The sequence below is a fragment of the Chenopodium quinoa genome, unplaced genomic scaffold, assembly GCF_001683475.1.
Source record: "Chenopodium quinoa cultivar QQ74 unplaced genomic scaffold, ASM168347v1, whole genome shotgun sequence".
Lineage (NCBI taxonomy): Eukaryota > Viridiplantae > Streptophyta > Magnoliopsida > Caryophyllales > Amaranthaceae > Chenopodium > Chenopodium quinoa.
Genome location: NW_018743292.1, coordinates 6983628 through 7001530, shown reverse-complemented (window position 1 = coordinate 7001530; position 17903 = coordinate 6983628). Strand labels below are relative to the sequence as shown.

At 36.0% G+C, this 17903-nt stretch overlaps 1 protein-coding gene and 1 non-coding gene across 2 annotated transcripts in view; one reads left to right on the top strand and one right to left on the bottom strand.

Moving 5' to 3' along the window:
* Window positions 1–345: 345 nt before the first annotated feature.
* On the bottom strand, window positions 346–419 carry TRNAN-GUU. Its single transcript has one exon. It is a non-coding gene; the product is annotated as a tRNA-Asn (tRNA).
* An 81-nt stretch (window positions 420–500) lies between these two features.
* Window positions 501–17903, top strand: part of LOC110736730 (protein ILITYHIA-like) — a 30168-nt gene continuing 12765 nt past the window's right edge. The window contains exons 1-30 of the mRNA XM_021917026.1: window positions 501–815; window positions 2438–2814; window positions 2933–3061; window positions 3143–3524; window positions 3659–3805; window positions 3908–4092; window positions 4178–4304; window positions 4427–4500; window positions 5136–5212; window positions 5360–5396; window positions 5469–5632; window positions 7707–7890; window positions 8515–8592; window positions 9069–9188; window positions 9277–9336; window positions 10034–10117; window positions 10457–10556; window positions 10650–10819; window positions 12533–12835; window positions 12911–13027; window positions 13129–13230; window positions 13312–13461; window positions 13935–14099; window positions 14176–14352; window positions 15785–15907; window positions 16074–16154; window positions 16234–16350; window positions 16428–16600; window positions 17118–17195; window positions 17326–17473. Coding sequence (XP_021772718.1) covers window positions 701–815; window positions 2438–2814; window positions 2933–3061; window positions 3143–3524; window positions 3659–3805; window positions 3908–4092; window positions 4178–4304; window positions 4427–4500; window positions 5136–5212; window positions 5360–5396; window positions 5469–5632; window positions 7707–7890; window positions 8515–8592; window positions 9069–9188; window positions 9277–9336; window positions 10034–10117; window positions 10457–10556; window positions 10650–10819; window positions 12533–12835; window positions 12911–13027; window positions 13129–13230; window positions 13312–13461; window positions 13935–14099; window positions 14176–14352; window positions 15785–15907; window positions 16074–16154; window positions 16234–16350; window positions 16428–16600; window positions 17118–17195; window positions 17326–17473 — 4344 coding nt within the window. The 5' untranslated portion in view covers window positions 501–700. The remainder of the gene's footprint in view (window positions 816–2437; window positions 2815–2932; window positions 3062–3142; window positions 3525–3658; window positions 3806–3907; window positions 4093–4177; window positions 4305–4426; window positions 4501–5135; window positions 5213–5359; window positions 5397–5468; window positions 5633–7706; window positions 7891–8514; window positions 8593–9068; window positions 9189–9276; window positions 9337–10033; window positions 10118–10456; window positions 10557–10649; window positions 10820–12532; window positions 12836–12910; window positions 13028–13128; window positions 13231–13311; window positions 13462–13934; window positions 14100–14175; window positions 14353–15784; window positions 15908–16073; window positions 16155–16233; window positions 16351–16427; window positions 16601–17117; window positions 17196–17325; window positions 17474–17903) is intronic.

Here is a 17903-nt window from a genome sequence, read left to right as displayed (position 1 = left end):
CGTTTTCATAAAATAAAATAAAGTATCTGTTGTTGTCAAGCATAGGCACAGGCTAATGGTGATCATCAATGATTAGGCCTGCTAGCCCGATTTGAATCGACCCTAAAAAAAGTGTGGATTTGGGTAAGCCTAAATACCCAAATCAAGCTCGAAACCGCTAATTTAGCCCGACACTTTTTGTGAATTTGGGTAAAATATTTTGTGATAAGGCTCAACTTGACTCAAATTTTAATTACCTCTACCGGTTAAGTTTAAAAACGTTGGAAACCCTTGAAATTCTCTCTCACATTTATTTTTTAAGTTTTCCTATTTCTATTTTTGGATCGTCTCAAATAAAATGAAATTCGCTAGAAGGAGGGGTCGAACCTCCGACCTTGTGGTTAACAGCCACACGCTCTAACCAACTGAGCTATTCCAGCTTCTTGAAATACCATTACCCACAATTATATTTAATACAGTATTAAAAAACCTGAATCAAATATCTTTGTCTTCCACAACTCAACCAAGCAGCAGTTTCAGCAGCAACAACACATCTCTAAAACCCTAATTACATTATAACCTTCAAACCCACCACCTTCGTTTTCTCTCTCCTCCATTTTTACAATCCTTCATTCATCACCATTTTTATCACATTTTCTCTCTCCTCCTCATTCGGATCCTAACCTCATCGTTGAAGCTTCCTTCTTCTTCTTCTTCTTCAATGGCGGACTCTGTTGAGCGGCTGAGTTCACTCGCCGAGTCTGTCACTTCTTCTTCTACTGATCTTCGTGTTCGCCTCTTTCGCTATGACATACCCGATGTTCTCAGAAATTCAGGTCCGAATTTATCTCCATTTTAATGCTTTTTTTTTAGCCATTGTTGTTAAAGTATGGTGTTGTTGGTAAAGGAATTGTTTGTTTGAATGTAGGATTGAACTTTTATGCGTATTGATGATTAATTGAAGTTTTGAGATTGATTTTAATTTTGTTTTTCGGTTTTCGGAACGATTTAAGTGTAATTATACTTAATTTGAGCTGGATTAGAGCAACTGGAGATTCAAGTAAAGTTTTTTGGGTAGAATTATGTTGGGAGATGAGGAAAAATGTTGATTTTACTTATTTTGGAATGGTAATTTTTCGAGTTCGGTTGATGATATAATGATGGAGCTTAGATATGGTAATGCTAATGCTGTATGGACGCTCATATGAATAAGGTGAAATGGATAGTTATTGGAATTGGCTGTGTGCTTGCATCATGGATTGAACAAATCGAGCTTCTTAGTGTAGTGGATGTTTTGGTGTTCGCCGATATTGAAAGAATGGTACTTTTAGTGACGCTGAATGTGGAACGAGTATGTACATGAGGTCGGGAGGTGATTCTTTGTTTGGTTAGACTGATTCTCTGCATTTTTGGTGATGAGGAGGCATACTAGATCACTTCCAGAATTTTCCTTGGTAAAATAAGTGAAATTAAAATCCTCTACTTAGAGTTTATTCCATCAGAATTTAGGCTATTGATGTGTATCCTCTTGTGGGACTCTGTGCATAGACTTTTAAAGCATAGACTTTTAAAATACACATTCAAATATTCAATGGAGAAACATACTTGTGAACTGAACACATTCAAAAATTTGACTTCTTTTTATGAAGAATTGTTAGGGGGCATGTGCAAACTGAATAAGGGTGTGGTATGTCTATCCTTAATGTAAAGGAACATACATTATTGACTGAGGATATTCATCTTATGTTGGATGACAAGTCGGGGTGCAACTATGTTTAGTCAAAAGGGGTGTGTAGTCATTCCTACAAGTTGAAGTTAGGCATTGTTATGTTCACCTTCTATCGGCTTATTTCAGAAAAGTACGTTCAAATGAGGGTTAATAATTTCTAATAAGATAATATAAATTATGTTAATAAAGGTTACTCAAGTTCAACTAAAATAATTCTAATAAGTTTGAATAAGTTCAGAATTTCAGATGACATAGCCTTAGGCATTAAACTTAATTTTTGGAAGTTGGGAGACTTAAATTAGCAAGATTTTGTTGTGCAAACATCTTGTTAAGTTGTAAAATTACATGCCGTAGTAGATATCGAATTTCACGTACTTTTTGTACAATTTTTGGCCAGGAGAGTTTATGCATCAAATGAGCTTGAGGTTTGTTGAATTATGTAAATTACTTTTTTCATTAGGGTAGATGATTTGAAAATGGCTGTAATTTTGATTTATTTTTCTTATCCCAACACTCACAATAAGTCTAGCCATTCTTATTCATCACAGTTTAGTTCTGGGCTTCTTAATTGGATGTCAATATTTGTTTTGGTATCACATAAATCTTTCATTTAATTTCTTGCTCTTATCTAAACAAAGGTCAACATTTCACCTGATCTGAGTATAGCTTGATTGATTCTAGCTTAGTTCAACACCATTGTCTCAATTGATTGTTTTTTAAACATTGCAGATATGTCAAGTGAGGTCGCTGTTGTCCTTGTGGATATTATATTTAAAACTTTGTTCATTTATGATGATCTTCGATCGAGGAAGGCTGTCGATGATGTTGTTTTAAAGGCGTTGAGCGAGGTTGTGTTCATTAAAGCTTTTGCAGCTAGCCTTGTTCAGTTTATGGAGAGGCTGCAAAAGTCTCAATCTTATGTTGGATCCTACAGGCTTATTAAGTGGTCCTGTTTTCTTTTAAGTAGCAGTAAATTTCCCTCTATCTCAAAGAATGCTATGTCCAGAGTAATTGCTGCACAGGCATCACTGTTTCATCTTGTTATGAAAGGATCTTTTCGTGAGATAAGGGCTTCTAAACGATCATTTTTTAGCCTATTGTCTAAGGTTGAATCCCATTACCCCAGAATTGCAATTTGCTAGAATCATTTCATTTCATTTTAATTTACAATTCTGACTTTGGAGCTGGTACTAAATATTGTTGTTATGTGTATAATGTCATTAGTCCCAGGATATCTACAAAGCCTATATTGATGAGTTGAAAGATGCGAAAATACCATACAAAGAATGTCCTGATATTGTTTGGTTGTTGATAGAATATTCAAGAAAGAATCCTTTGTTTGGACAATACAAGGTGAGACTTTTCTCTGTTATTTTGTCATATTGGCAGCTGTTCTCTTGAGATAGAGTTCTAAAGTAACTTTCCATTGTGCAGCCAATATTCCTCGATTTATATGTGAAAGCTATTCTTAGTTCAAGAGAAAAACCAGCAAAGGGACTTAGTGAAGCTTTTTCTCCACTTTTTTTGTCCCTAACGCATGAAGAATTCGAAAATGTTGTTGTTCCTTCATCTGTCAAAATGTTGAAACGCAATCCTGAGATTGCTCTGGAGTCAGTTGAGGTTCTCTTGAAATCAGTGAGCATTGACTTGAGTAAATATTCGATTGAATTCCTTTCAGTGGTTTTACCACAAGCTCGCCATGTCGATGAAGGAAGGAGGCGTGGTGCTTTGGCAATTATACAGTGTTTGAGTAAAAAATCCAGTAATCCAGATGTTATTGATTTGATTTTTAAAGCCATTAAATCTGTAATTGGAGGTATGATGTCAACGTTTATAAAGCTCTATAATGACGGATTGCTGTTACTGGCTGAAAGTTGAAGTGTTGCTTAAGTATCTTGTGGTATTAGTGTTCTATGAAACTTTAATTGGTAATTTATTTTTCAACAACAGGCTCAGAGGGAAGACTCCAATTTCCTTACCAAAGGGTTGGGATGTTCAATGCCCTGCAGGAATTGTCCAATGCTCCTGGAGGAAAATTGTTGAACGATTTGTCATCTTCATTATGCAGCTTTCTCTTGTCTTGTTACAAGGATGAAGGTAATTAATATTTGTACAAACTGTGATATGCCTACATACATGCATAACATGTATGTTTTTCTAGTAAACTTCATGTGACTGATTTGTTTTCCAAATATGCAGGAAACGAAGAAGCAAAGCTTGCTATCTTGTCAGCATTGGCCTCTTGGCTAGCGCGAGGGGCAGATTCTATCCAACCAGCTACAGTTTCTTTTTTGAATTTGGGATTGAAAGAGAAGGAAGGCCTTAGAAGAGGTCATCTCAGATGCCTAAGGATTATATGCAACAATGCTGATGTCACTATACAGGTAATTATTGTATTCTGTGGCTATTTATAGTTTTCGGCCACAGCTCTTTCTGAGTGTTACTTTTGCTGCTGATGTTACTATGTAGGTTTCATCTTTGCTGGGACCTCTTATCCAAATAGTAAAAACAGGTTATACCAAATCAGTTCAGCGTCTGGATAGCATCTATGCGTTGCTGTTGGTTGCAAAGATTGCAGCTGTTGATATGAAAGCAGGTAGCCTTTAAATTGTAACTAATATGAGTAATTTTATCTGTTGGTGAGCTCTATCATCTTCTAGTGATGTTTTTTTTTATATATATGTCCTCCTAAAGGTTCTTTTTGAATCTGTATTCCAGAGGAGGCTGTCGCAAAAGAGAAGATCTGGTCTTTAGTTGCTCAAAATGAGCCATCATTGGTTCCTCTTTCCATGGTATTGTTTATTTGTACTTGTATGATTTATGCCTGTTTTCTGGTGGTAATGATATTACATTGATTTGCGACTGTTAAACACTCTGCCTCGGTTTCTTTGTGGTCTCTCTCCCTTATGTTTTTTATCTGCGCTCACTTCCAAAACTAGTTTTATTACTATTAATCTCTGTGGGAAACCTGCTGGTGAAATAAAATTGCGAACAAATGTGGTATTTGAGCTGTGATCAACCATTTGGCTTCATGTGTCACCATATGTATGGAATGCTTTTTATTTTTTTTTAAACATTTTGTTAAAGCCCTTTTTAGTTTTAAATCATCAACAATTGCTGTATCTATATGAGGATCTAACCATAGAGAAAGCAACCATCTTTATTGTAAAGGCCAAGATGCTCTGTCTCATCTATACCCATCCTTTGCCTCAGTGAGAGAGGGAGAGGGACAGAGCATCATTTGGTGTCTCAGTATTGCATGCAATTTTGATGATAGCAGGTTGGTTGCATGATTTTTGGACAGGCGGTTCTTCAGCTTCTACCTTTCTGCATCTTTGAACCATTATGTATCTTCTTTGTTTGTTATAGACTAACAGCTATTATGTCAATCATTAAACCTTTTCCATTTGTTGTCTGTTTTGTTTAGGTCCCAAAGCTATCAGGTGAAGATTGTCTGGCTTGTGTTGATCTCCTTTATGTGATGATAATAGATCATACAAAAAGGTTATTTCTGGGCTAACCTATGTGGTGTCCTTTGTCTTTGATTTTATAATACTTTCAATACCTTTCCTTTAGGCTTAAACTGCTGCCCATAATGACCATTTATATTTTTATATAGTAATGGGAATTGATTCCTTTGTTGTTATGCAGGACGTTGGAGTCTTTGTCTGTTCAGGCATTGTTTCAGGTAAGCTAGTCAGGTTGCTGGTTGTGTGTTATTGTTCATATAATTGTTGTAATTAATGCAAGTCTTTTACAGTTATTGTTCCATCTTTTGTGCCATCCATCATGGCAAATTCGCAAAGCTGCCTATATAAGCACCAAAAGAATTATTGAAGCAGTTCCCCAGACAGCAGACACACTTTTGAAAGAATTTGCAATTTTTCTTTCAACTGTAGCAGAAGCTCGTCTCTTGCATACAAGGTATAATGTTTTACCGTGGGCCAGCACTTTTTATAATTATGCTGTTATTTCTTTTACCACTTCATTTATTTTGATATCAAAATTGTTGTTTTTCTGCAAGAATTTAGAATGTAAAAGAGTTGTACCATGTTGCAAACAATCTAAGTCTCCGACCTCACTCACTTATACTAGAAGAAAGGGGAATGGTAGTAGAGGGAATATTCTCCTGAGTTGTAAGAGGAGTTATTAAGTAATTGTGATAGAAGTTAGTTAGAGTGTTGGAGTAGAGAGCAGATAAGGAAATGTTGAGGTTAATCAGTTGGGGTTGACAGCATATTGAGGGGTACTGAGAAATGTTGAGAGAATTATTACTTGGGAAGGCAACAACATTATTTCTTACTAGTCTTCCCTAATCCAACCTGTGATTTCATCATTGATTCTTCAAATCCGTCTCCTTAATTTCCTAAAATATTCTGGCTAGTGTGGGAATAGCCAAGGATCATCCTGATTCCAAGCAAATATTGTAAGCTGTCCAATTAGATTATTTGTTTCTTAAAAATGTTTCTTCTTAAATAGCATAAACTACACAGACCTCATTTTAGCAAATCTCTTGCTCTTTGTGCTCCATAACTACTTATACCACATTTTGGAGGTCATATCAAAATACCATTTCATGCTAAGCAGTTATTAAAAGAATTCTTTCACTTTATAAGAGTTTTGGCTTTCAATTGTTCCGATTGAATCTGGAAAGACAATATGAAATTGAGCGCTTTTTTGTGCTTGTAGAAGAGAGCAATTAGTATGTTGGTCAGGTTTTTGTTAATCAAACTTAACTGAAGTTTACTATACTCCTCCCTTTGCGAACCTCGAGATTTCTTTTGGACTAAAAGCTTTAAGAGATTGAGGGATCCTTCGCCATTAAGAAACCACACAATATAAGTATATATAGTTTATGAGGTTTTGGTTAACCAAAAAGTTACTAGAGTTCTCCCTATGATAACCTCAAGATCTGTTTTGAAATGAAAGCTTGAAGAGATAAAGGATTCCTTTGTCATTAAGAAACCACACAATATAAGAGTTTGTAGTCTATAGACCAGGAAAAGAAAATTAATGATGGTTGCCTTTCTAGTGTGTGCATTGCCCTTATTTTCGAGGTATTGTTTTTGCAGTCTTGAAAAATTCAAGAGGTGTAAAGACATAATCTTTTGGAGGGGGGTGGGGGGGAGGGTTGTTGGGGATGGGCTAGATGGGAAACTCATCTTGTGGGGCGAGATTAGGAGTCTTTGTTTGTTGAGGAGGGTGGTTTTTTTTTTTTTTTTTTTTTTTTTTTCTTTTTTATTATTATTATTATTATTATTATATATATATATATATATATATATATATATATATATTTGGTGTCCAAGTATTTTCCTTGTTGCCTAGTAGCTATTTCCTAGGGTGTCTATCGCTTGTCTACCCGTTTCTTTTTGGCACTTAGTCATTAAAGACAGGTCTTTAAAGGAAGGCTGGCAGCCTTTGTTGATACACATGCCTTATGTTTAGATCTATGAAAACTTTTTTCTTATGAGGAGAGTGCAAGTTCTTTGTTCTTGCATTATGGTCTATTGTCTTAGCTTCATGCTGAACAAAGTTGTTGCAATTATGGGAGATATTTACTAAATTATTTATTTTGGAACACCTGCCATTAAACTACCACTTTTTAGGGGGTTAAAGAGAATAAATCTTAATGTCATTTAGCTTGCATGTCTATCGATTGGTTTGATGCTGTAGTTGTTCGGTAAAGAAAGTGATTTTAGTGGTTGATATTTAGTAAGTCATGATGGAATATGATTATTTTTATTATTTCGTTATATTACAATATGTTGCTTTGGGGTGAATTGTGAAGCTCCGCCTAATTTTTGTCTCTTTGACTGACATTGATTGTGATTAGTCTGTTCCTTAGTTTTGTAAAGTTACTTTTATAACTGCAAAGCTTCCATGAGATTTAGGGGTTTTGTTATAATTTACCTTATGTCCCTGCTGTTTTTGATATAGAAAAAAATTATAAGCAAGTTCATGTGGCAAATAGGGTAATTAATTTGTTGTTTTGTAGCGACACAGAAAATGCAGTGGAAGCTTCTGTTTCGTTCCTTCCATCTGTAGAGGTAATGGTGAAGGCCCTGGTAAATATATCTTCTACAGCTGTTGCGGTTGCTCCGGTGACATGCGGTCGTGTCATATTTTGCTCACATCATCCGGCTTTACTTGGCACCGGAAAGAGAGATGGAATTTGGCAGGTAAATTTATTTGCTCAACTGGCTACCTTTTTCATAAATTACCCTGTAATTGTTGATGAATTTTGTTTGAGTTTCTGGCTAAGATGTGCTCCCCGGTAAGAATATCTTGCATATTAAGCAGTGAAATTGTTACCTGACCCGTTGTCTGTGCCATTTGACTGAAAATTTTGTTGCCTGAGTTTCTACATTGTTTTATGCTGATTGGTGTCACTATTAATATGTTTTTCTAGATGTTTGATTAATTTGTCTTACCTACTTTCTTGTCCCTGCTTACTACACATGTTTTTTCTTTGTTAAAAAAGGTGTTAGTTCCTTGTATATTCGTGTATGTTTGTGCCTTTTAACTTCTGCATTCACCATATTTCTCTCTCAAATATTAGCATTCCTGTTGAATTAAGCACCTGATGATTGTGTGCTTAATTCTTGTGCCTTTTCATTCTCTTTTTTGATAAGTTATTGCAAAATTTAGCTACAGATGTAATTCTTTATGGCTTAAGATGTTTTGATACTTATGAGCTTGTTTTTTGCCGCTCGTTTTATGTTATCGTGGTAACAGTTCTATCAGATTCTTTTTTCTTTTTAATCATGCCTGCCATATTCAATAATTTGTTTTTATTTTTCCAGAGAATATCAACATGCTTGCGGACAAAGGGTTTTGATGCTCTGAGCATTATTGCTGGAGGGATCAAAAGCATTTGTGAGGTGATTTATCTATCTTTATCTATGATGAAGTTAGAGTTATACACTTATACTCTTCTTATCTTTTCAAGTCATTGATCTGTGCAATACTAAAATTTCAGATGACTATGATCTGACATACCTTAGCATACTCAGTTTGTGATGTGAAATTTATTTGTTCCTAGTCCTTAGTTTAGATTCATTATTCTGATCTTTCATTCTCAGCCTGTAAAAAAAAAACTTGATTCTTGTGATTTGGTTCTTTCCTCCCAAGTGAAATGCTGGCAAGTGTCCGATTGGCCTACTTTGTGGGTAAAATACCATCTGCTTTCGCACTACTTATGTGATGAATGTTCATTTTCTCTATCTGAAGCTCTGAACATTCAGAGTGGCTGCTTGACTTGCTTCTTTCTGAATTCTCACTATTTTTGATTATCTGAGGACATTTATCGGCCGCACTCTCGTTTTTGCATATCTTTTGATATTGTTGTTTATTACAGGACCTTGTAGGAACAACAGGATTGATGAGTAGAAATCTTCTTGAACAACAGGCAGCTATTCATTCCTTGTGTACACTGATGACAATAGCTCCAAGTGATACATATTTGGAATTTGAAAAGGTGAAGCCCAAGATGTTAAATTATAGAGTTTTAAGACTAATCCTCTGTTTCTCTGTGCTGATCGTCTGTGTACTGTATCACTTTACAGCACTGTAGCAGTCTGCCTGACCGCTATACACATGATGCTCTTTCTCCAAATGACATTAAGGTAAAATTCTATTTCGGTCACTGATTTCATTTATGTGCTACAGCAGTGATTCTTCGCTATTGGTTTGGCTTTATTTGAATCTTGGTATTATTAGTAGGGGAAGTTGATTGTTCGCCTTTATTTTGTTTTTGATGGAAATTTGACTTGTATAGCACATCTAAAAATGTTCACTTGATTTTATTCTTTATTCCCCTAGAGAAACACACTGGATTTTCCATACCTTGTGTCATACTTGCTGTGAGTGTGACTCAGTTTTGGTAGTTTTATAACTGTATTTTTCTATGGAATATAATGCAAAATATATCTGAGATTACATGGAGATATGGAGTTGGTTGCAAATGAAGTATTGAAGCGAGAATTCAGTTTGACACCATCTCATAATGTTATTTTCCATTTTTAAAAGGCAAGGTAATGTTAGCTATATTTTGTGTGAAGTGACAAGGTCCAAGGCTCATATGGATATCTCTTAGAGTATTCTACTCCGTATAATTAATATGATTCCCTTTTCCATTCTTGTTTGTTGGGTGTGTGTTAAAGCTGTCATGTTAAACTGTTTTCTGGTTAACTGTTAACTTTTGATGCATTTTTTATGGTATTGTGCAGCATACATAATGACAGCTCTATAATAACATCAAGCTTGACTTGTGTTTGTAGCCTCCCATTAAATATCTTATTTATGACATATTTCGGATTTCAGATCTTTAATACCCCAGAGGGTACTCTCTCAAGTGAGGTTGGTGTATATGTTGCTGCCAGGGACTCTGAAGAACAGGGAAGCAAGGTGAGTATCGTCTCCTTAAATTTAATTGACATCTGAATTTTGATATATAATGGGATGTATAAATTTGCGAAGGAAAACAATATTGAAATTTTCTTTATTGTTAATGTTAAAATATTTTAAAAATATCTTGCTGCTTGATTGATATTGATTGAAGATAATTTCCTATGTTTTTTCCTTGATTGGTATGTTACCAAAAGTGTCGTAATAACTTCGGTTGCCTATTATGTGGTATGACATGGCAAGTGAGGTGGCACTATGAGAGGGGACCATTTGGGGTTTGCTCTCCTCTCATTATTTATTTATTTATTTATTTATGTTTTCTCTTATGGGTTTTGCCAGGAACACGTGAGCTCCAACCACTCTGTACGAAAAGATCTGTCTCGAAAAGATGCTGCTGGGCCAGGCAAGAAAGACTCTGGAAAAACAACAAAAAAAAATGGTCGGACTTTTAGTATCTCTTCTTTATTATCTTCATGATATCTTCTCAGCATGAGTGCAAACATTTATTGCTTGTGTTTTGTAATGTATGTAGACAAGGGCAAGACTGGTAAAGAAGAGGCACGAGAACTTATCCTAAAGGAGGAAGCTTCTATAAGGAAGAAGGTCAAGGCCATACAAAGGAATCTCTCTTTGGCTTTAAGGGCTCTTGGTGCGATGGCCATCGCCAATCCTATATTCGCGCACAGTCAACTGGCATCCATGGTTGCTATCTTTCTGTTTTTATTTTTGCTTTCATATACTTAGCCATTTGAATAGCTTTCAATTTTATCATCTCTAGTTTGACATAAGTGTTTTATTTTGCTTCAAAGTAACTGTTATCTAAAGTTTTAATGCAAACTTCTTACAAATTTTTTTATACCCTTATTTTGCTTTAAAAAATTGTTAGATTTATCGGGCATTGAAGTCATTCTTTTTTCTCTGTGTTAAACCTTTAATATCACATATATATTGAACTGGAGGGAGCATTTTGATTTTGTTATTGATGGCCATCTCAAAATAACACTCTAGGGAAACCTCTGAAGAGTAATAAGTGGCAGTGGGGTTATTTGTTATTTGTGTATCTATTGTATTGGTGGACCGCGAACGAGAATAAAGTTGTGGTTAGTGTTGAATTAGAGCCTTAGAGGCTTAAGTTAGAATCTCTGGTGTTTTAACTATTTAGACTTAGTCATAGCAAGTTCTTGCTAGGAGGAGGTTATAGTTACATTCAATGGTAAGGAGTTGCAATTGATTATTGTGTGGCACTGTGATTGTAGCATACTTCTAAAGTAAGAGGGAAATTTCTATATGAAATAGACTAGCATTGTTAGATGGATAAATCTGTTGGGTATATAGGAAGGATTACATTAGAGAGGTGAGTGTTGTAGAGATGGTTATGTAGGAACACCTTAATGACTGGGATTAAGAATGAGATATATGGAGGTAAATTGTAGTGTTAATTATCGAGGATAATGCAAGGGAGAAATGGTTATGTTGGTTTGATCATGTGAAACGCCAAACAAAAGTTGCCGTAAAGAAATGTAGAAAGTTGGGATAGTAGGGATGTAGAAGAAGCTGAGGGAGGTTAAGGGTGATATGGATGGAGAGAATAAAGATTAGATTGAATTAATTGGATTTACATTAGCATATAACATTTGATAGGAGGAAATGGAGAGGATATTGATGTCAATGACCATTGGAGGTAAAATCATTGTTCATAAAGCCAATCCCGATTATTGGGATTACAGCTCTGATGTTGTTTGTTTGTATTTTGTCAATGGAGGTGCTTGAGGAGGTTTATTCGGTGGTGGAGGTTCTTAGATTTGATTTACTGCAGTGATGGGATCACAGATCCTTTGGGGCCTTTTTCTTGTATAATGTTCTTTCTAATGCTTCATGCTACCAAAAATTATTTGGAAGGCAAAGGTTCCTCTTAAAAGTGTGGGCTTTTGTGTGGTAGGTGATTATGTGGCGTTTCATGTGTGGTGAGAGAAAACTTCCCGCGGCTTTCATGAGTATCTTTCTCTCCTGGTTTTTTGCGGGTAAAAGGAGCTTAACGTGTTGTTATGATTTATTGGTTGAATGCGACTCATCAATTACAATTCTTACTTGTATTTTTACAGGAAAACCGGTATTGAATTAAAAAGCAAACTGGGGGAATAATGTAGGAGACAAAGCTGTCCTCCAACAGCAAATAGAGACTACTAATTATCCCAACAGTACATATTGTTTGTGAAAAGTCAACTAGGGCAATATTTTTTTGGAGGGACTCCAGTAAATTGTTTAATCTGGTCCCAGTTGATTGAGATATTTCATACATGATTCTTCACATTTTATGTTGTCATGCTTTGATATATTCTTCGTTAATCTAAGTGTAGCTCTTTGAACTGCCGTTGTTTCCTTTCGATGCTTATACTCTATGATATTAAAATTCAGGTAAAGTTTGTCAATCCTCTTATTCGATCACCAATAGTGGGCGATGTTGCTTATGAGACTTTGGTGAAGCTTTCCCAATGTATTGCTCCTCCACTCAAAAATTGGGCTCTTGACATTGGTACTGCCTTAAGACTAATTGAAGTAGAGGAAAGCCACATTATATTGGATCTTATCTCAGCAATTGATACGGAAGAGTCAAATGAAAGGCCTTCTCTTGGTCTTTTTAATAGAGTAGTGAATGGATTTACAGTTTCATGTAAATATGGACCTCTTCCGGTGGACACCTTTCTATTTGTCTTCCCAGTAAGTTTTGAATATTTTTAATACTATGATAATTTTTGCCTTTTCTGGCTCTAAACTCTAAAACTCTGTTTACAGATTATGGAGTGGATTCTTTTGTCACCAAAGAAAACAGCTGTTCATGATGCGGTGCTTCGAGTCCTGTATTTACATACTGATCCAATATTGCCTCTTCCGAGGCTGAGAATGTTATCAGTTAAGTGATGGCAGCTTAAAGTTTCTGAATCTATTGTTTTGTCACATTGCCTTTCTCTGTTTTGCATTTCCTGATTATCTTTATGATCCCTTCCGTATAGGTTCTGTATCATGTTCTTGGTGTAGTTCCTAGTCATCAAGCAGCTATTGGATCAACTCTGAATGAGCTGTGTTTGGGCTTGAAGCCAGACGAAGTTGCATCTGTATGTGCTACATTTTTTTAACGTTATCTTGTTTAACTTTGTTGTTGGTTTATATTTTTTTGGTTACCTTTTTTTGCACAGGCACTTTATGGTGTGTATGCTAAAGATGTTCATGTAAGAATGGCCTGCTTGAATGCTGTAAAATGTATTCCAGCTGTCTCTAGTCGTAGTGTTCCCGAGAGTGTTGAGGTTGCTACAAGTATATGGATTTCGTTGCATGATCCAGAAAAGGTTTGTCTTGGAACTTGAATCACTGATATTTCCTTTGAGTTACTGTGAATTGTCTACCTGTGGTTACTATAGCTTCATTTGGTTAGTTTTTGTAAGCTAGTCAGTCAATTGCTTATTCCATATGATGATTGCTTGGAAATCAAGGTTAGAGTACTGTTTTGTAAAACATTGGGAATGTGTTTACTGTTGTAATGTTCAGCTGTTTGTTTTTAGTGTAAATTTATCTGGCCTTAGGGAGCAATTGGCTTGGTTATTCTTGTGGGCTGGGCATTGCTTAAAGATTGTAAAAATAAGGATGTGGAGATATCCCATCTGTGCTCTGCTATTTAGTTTTTAAATCACAGTACCTAATTTAACATGCAAGATTAACTGTTTGTTCTGCTCTGTCATGTCCATGAGCATTGACTTGATTTATTTTTTATTTTTTTATTTTTTTTTATATATATATATATATATATTTTAAAAACTTTCAGTCAGTTGCTGAAGCTGCTGAAGATTTATGGGATCGTTATGGAGTTGAACTTGGGACTGACTATTCAGGACTTTATAAAGCACTTTCGCATATTAACTATAATGTCCGTTTGGCTGCATCAGAAGCATTAGCTGCTGCTTTAGATGAACACCCTGATACTATACAGGTAATTGTACGTAGTAGCTATTTCTTCAAAATAGGTTAGCTTTTTTCCATTTTATTTCATTTCATTTTATTGACAGGAATGCCTTGCAACTCTATTTTCCCTATACATACGTGATGCCGGTGTTGAGGAAGGACATGTTGATGCTGGGTGGCTAGGCAGACAGGGAGTTGCATTGGCATTACATTCTGCTGCTGATGTATTAAGAACCAAAGACCTTCCTGTTGTGATGACATTTCTGATTTCACGGGCACTGGTTAGTCATTGTTTCAGTGCCCACTTCCCTTGCATTTTTGCATGATATGTGTGTGCACAAGTCCCCAAATCATTTTGGGAATGAGGCTGTGTTGTTGTTGTTGTTGTATGTGTGTGCACAAGTATCTGTGTGCTCTCCTAGCTCTGTTTCTTTTGGTGTTCCTTTTGAGTACTTATCGCTTTTCTTGGTCTACTATTTATTAAAATGATATTATTTGCGGAGTGAAAGATCTCATAGTGTTGGTGTGTAGAGTTAAGGAGTCCATTCTAGACTCTGATTCCTTGGTGATTGGATTCAAAATATTGTGGGATTTTTCTATAGATCATGGAGAGAGGATGACTCTCTGAGTCATATTCTGGTGGAGCTACTCTTTCAAAAGTTTCACATGCTGGAAAGTTGTCATCATTTTGGATGATGTGCTGCTTATCTAGACTCTGCTTGCAAGCATTTAGTAAATTTTTTTATTTTATTTCTTTTCCTTTCCTTTTAGTTTCAATCAATCAATCAAAGCCTTAATCCCATAAGTGGGGTCGGCATAAAGCTTCAATTTTCACTTGGTGCATTGTGTATTTTATTCTTTGTTGTCACTAATATGACATGTAATTTGGGTCAATTCCCAAACAGAAAATATGTTGCATATCTTAAAACTTGGGCCTGTAATTTGGATTTGTTGGTGACACAGTTAGTTGTCTTAATCCAATCCAATGACCAGCGCATTGAATAAGTTGAAGAATTTTAATCACAAGGAAATTGCAGATCCTACTAGCAGATGTAGAGTAGATCATTGTCAGTTATCATCATCTTTTTTTTGTGGGTGTAGAGAGAGCTACAAAGGCCCACCCCCCCCCCCCCCCCCCCCCCTCTCTTCCCCCTAAGACTTTAATTGGCTAAATTAGCTGCCATCCACAAATCCACAATTGTTATCATCTTCATCTCTTCTCCTTTAACTTGTTAATCCCTTGGGTTAGTCTCTGTGATGTGAGTTAGGGTGTTTGTAATTGGCTGTCAGTAAAATGGGTTGGGTTAATCCCTCTCTTAATTAGTTAATTACCATATCAAAAGTAGAGACTTGTTGGCTTCTTGACTTTACTCATGTGCATACTTAATCCAGTCTGAGGGTAGCTGCCTCATATGCATCTTGCATCGACATACCTGAGTCTAGGAGAAATTTTAGTGGGAGGGATCCTCAAACTAGTCTAGGAGTAGTTGAAAGGCACAATTTGATGGATACTTTCATCTAATGTGTGCTTTTAGATACTTGATAACAGAAAACCATATACCAATTGCGCATTCATTCTGTATCAGCCATGGGTAAGGTCCCTGTTTAGGTTCAATGTATTGACATTGTGAAGCTGGTTATGCTCTTTTAATTATTCTTCATATATCTTTGTTTCAACTAATAACGAAATATATGTGGTTATTGATTGTTTAGGCTGATCCCAATGGAGATGTTCGTGGGAGAATGATCAATGCTGGTATATTGATTATAGACAAGCATGGAAGAGATAATGTTCCCTTGTTATTTCCAATTTTTGAGAATTATCTCAACAAAAAGGTTCATTGATTACTGATTTTTCTGTAATATGCTTAGAATGTTCTAATATATATATATATATATATATATGTGTGTGTGTGTGTGTGTGTGTGTGTGTGTGTGTGTGTGTGTGACTGTTTAGATGTATATTTATATGATAAGATTTGTATTTTGCTTTGTTATTCAGGCTTCTGATGAGGAAATGTATGATCTTGTCCGTGAAGGTGTGGTTATTTTTACTGGGGCTTTGGCGAAACATTTGGGAAAGGTGTTGTGCACTTTTATCTCTCTTCTATTAATTAATTTGTTAGTTGTGCCACTGAATGTAAAATTGCCTCTTCTGACAGGATGACCCTAAAGTCCATGCAGTTGTTGAGAAATTGCTTGATGTGCTCAATACTCCCTCTGAAGCTGTGCAGAGGGCAGTCTCATCTTGCTTGTCTCCACTAATGCCATCTAAACAGGTATCTTGTGCCTCTTAATTTTACTAACATTTCTCTGTAGTAAATTTCCATACCTAATCCACAGTTCTCTTTTACAGGAAGATGGCCCACTTCTTGTTTCAAAGCTTCTTGGTCAAATGATGAAGAGTGAAAAATATGGAGAACGTCGTGGAGCAGCGTTTGGATTGGCTGGGGTTGTCAAGGGATTTGGAATTTCTTGTCTGAAGAAGTATGGTATTGTGCCTGCCTTGCGCGAAGGCCTTACTGACAGGTGCTCTCTTTGTTCTTTTTGTGTATGATGCTGCATTTTTGTACCCACATGTTTTGTTGGCTTGTATGCAATGCTCTGCAGTAAATGAATTTTTCAGCATGTTTGTCTGAACAATTCTGCTATTACAATTAATGAGAAGCCTCGGAGTTGGTTTTGGTGCAGTGTGTGGTCTTGTTGTGGTGATCTGCAATACTCTTCATTTTTGACTATTCTACTTGACATAATTAGTAGGATGTTCAATGGAGATTGAGCTTTGTGTTATAGTGTTCTTTGAGTTAGGGAAGGGTACAGTCCTCTTCCTTTCAGAGGATATCGTCACGCTCAAGGAGGCATGCTGATTTTGAGCTCATTTCTGATCTTTGGATTAATTTTGGTGATTCATGCAATTCAGGCTTAAGTCACCTCCTATGTACTTGATGAGGATTGCTATCTTGACTGACTATGTTCCTATGTGTCTTTTCTTTTCTTTTTTTAATAACTATGTGGTCACTGATTTAAAAATTTGTTCACTTTGTAGGACCTCTGCAAAGTGTCGTGAGGGGGCGCTGCTTGGATTTGAGTGTCTCTGTGAGAAGCTTGGAAAACTATTCGAACCGTATGTCATTGTGCCTTGTAATTTGAACTACAGTCCATGCTTTTGGCTTTTTGTGTCCATCCTATTATCAGGCATACACTCTAAAATATCCCATCGTTTGCCCCCTCCTGACAGCTCTTTTTATGTTCAGCTATGTGATTCAAATGCTTCCGCTACTCCTGGTGTCTTTCTCTGATCAAGTTAACGCTGTCCGTGAAGCTGCTGAGTGTGCTGCACGTGCAATGATGTCGAATCTTTCTGCTCAGGGGGTCAAGCTTGTTCTCCCTTCGCTGCTAAAGGTGCTTTTCATTGTCAACTTGTTTTTTTCGACCTAGTAAATGGTTATGAATCAGAACTGTAAAGTCTTATGGTTCAGATGTTCTGCTTATTTGGAAATCACAGAGTTAGGTTTCAATTTAGACTCTGTAGCCGTGTAGTATTGAAGTGTGTACAACTAAATCAGCCAGCTGACTGAAATAACTTTTCCTTTATTTCATACTAACACTATTTATTTATTTTCCTTAAATGCTAAATTTTGACTAGCACACTTGTCTGCACAACTTTGATCATAAGAATTACTTCCTCCGTTATTTAAATGAAACATTTTTTTTCCATGTTTTACAAGACATCTTCAAGCTTTATTATCTTTAAATATTTATAAATAGAAATTAGATGTTTAGAAAGTACTTCCTTTGATTTTTTTTAGTTGACACCGTTTGACTTTTACAC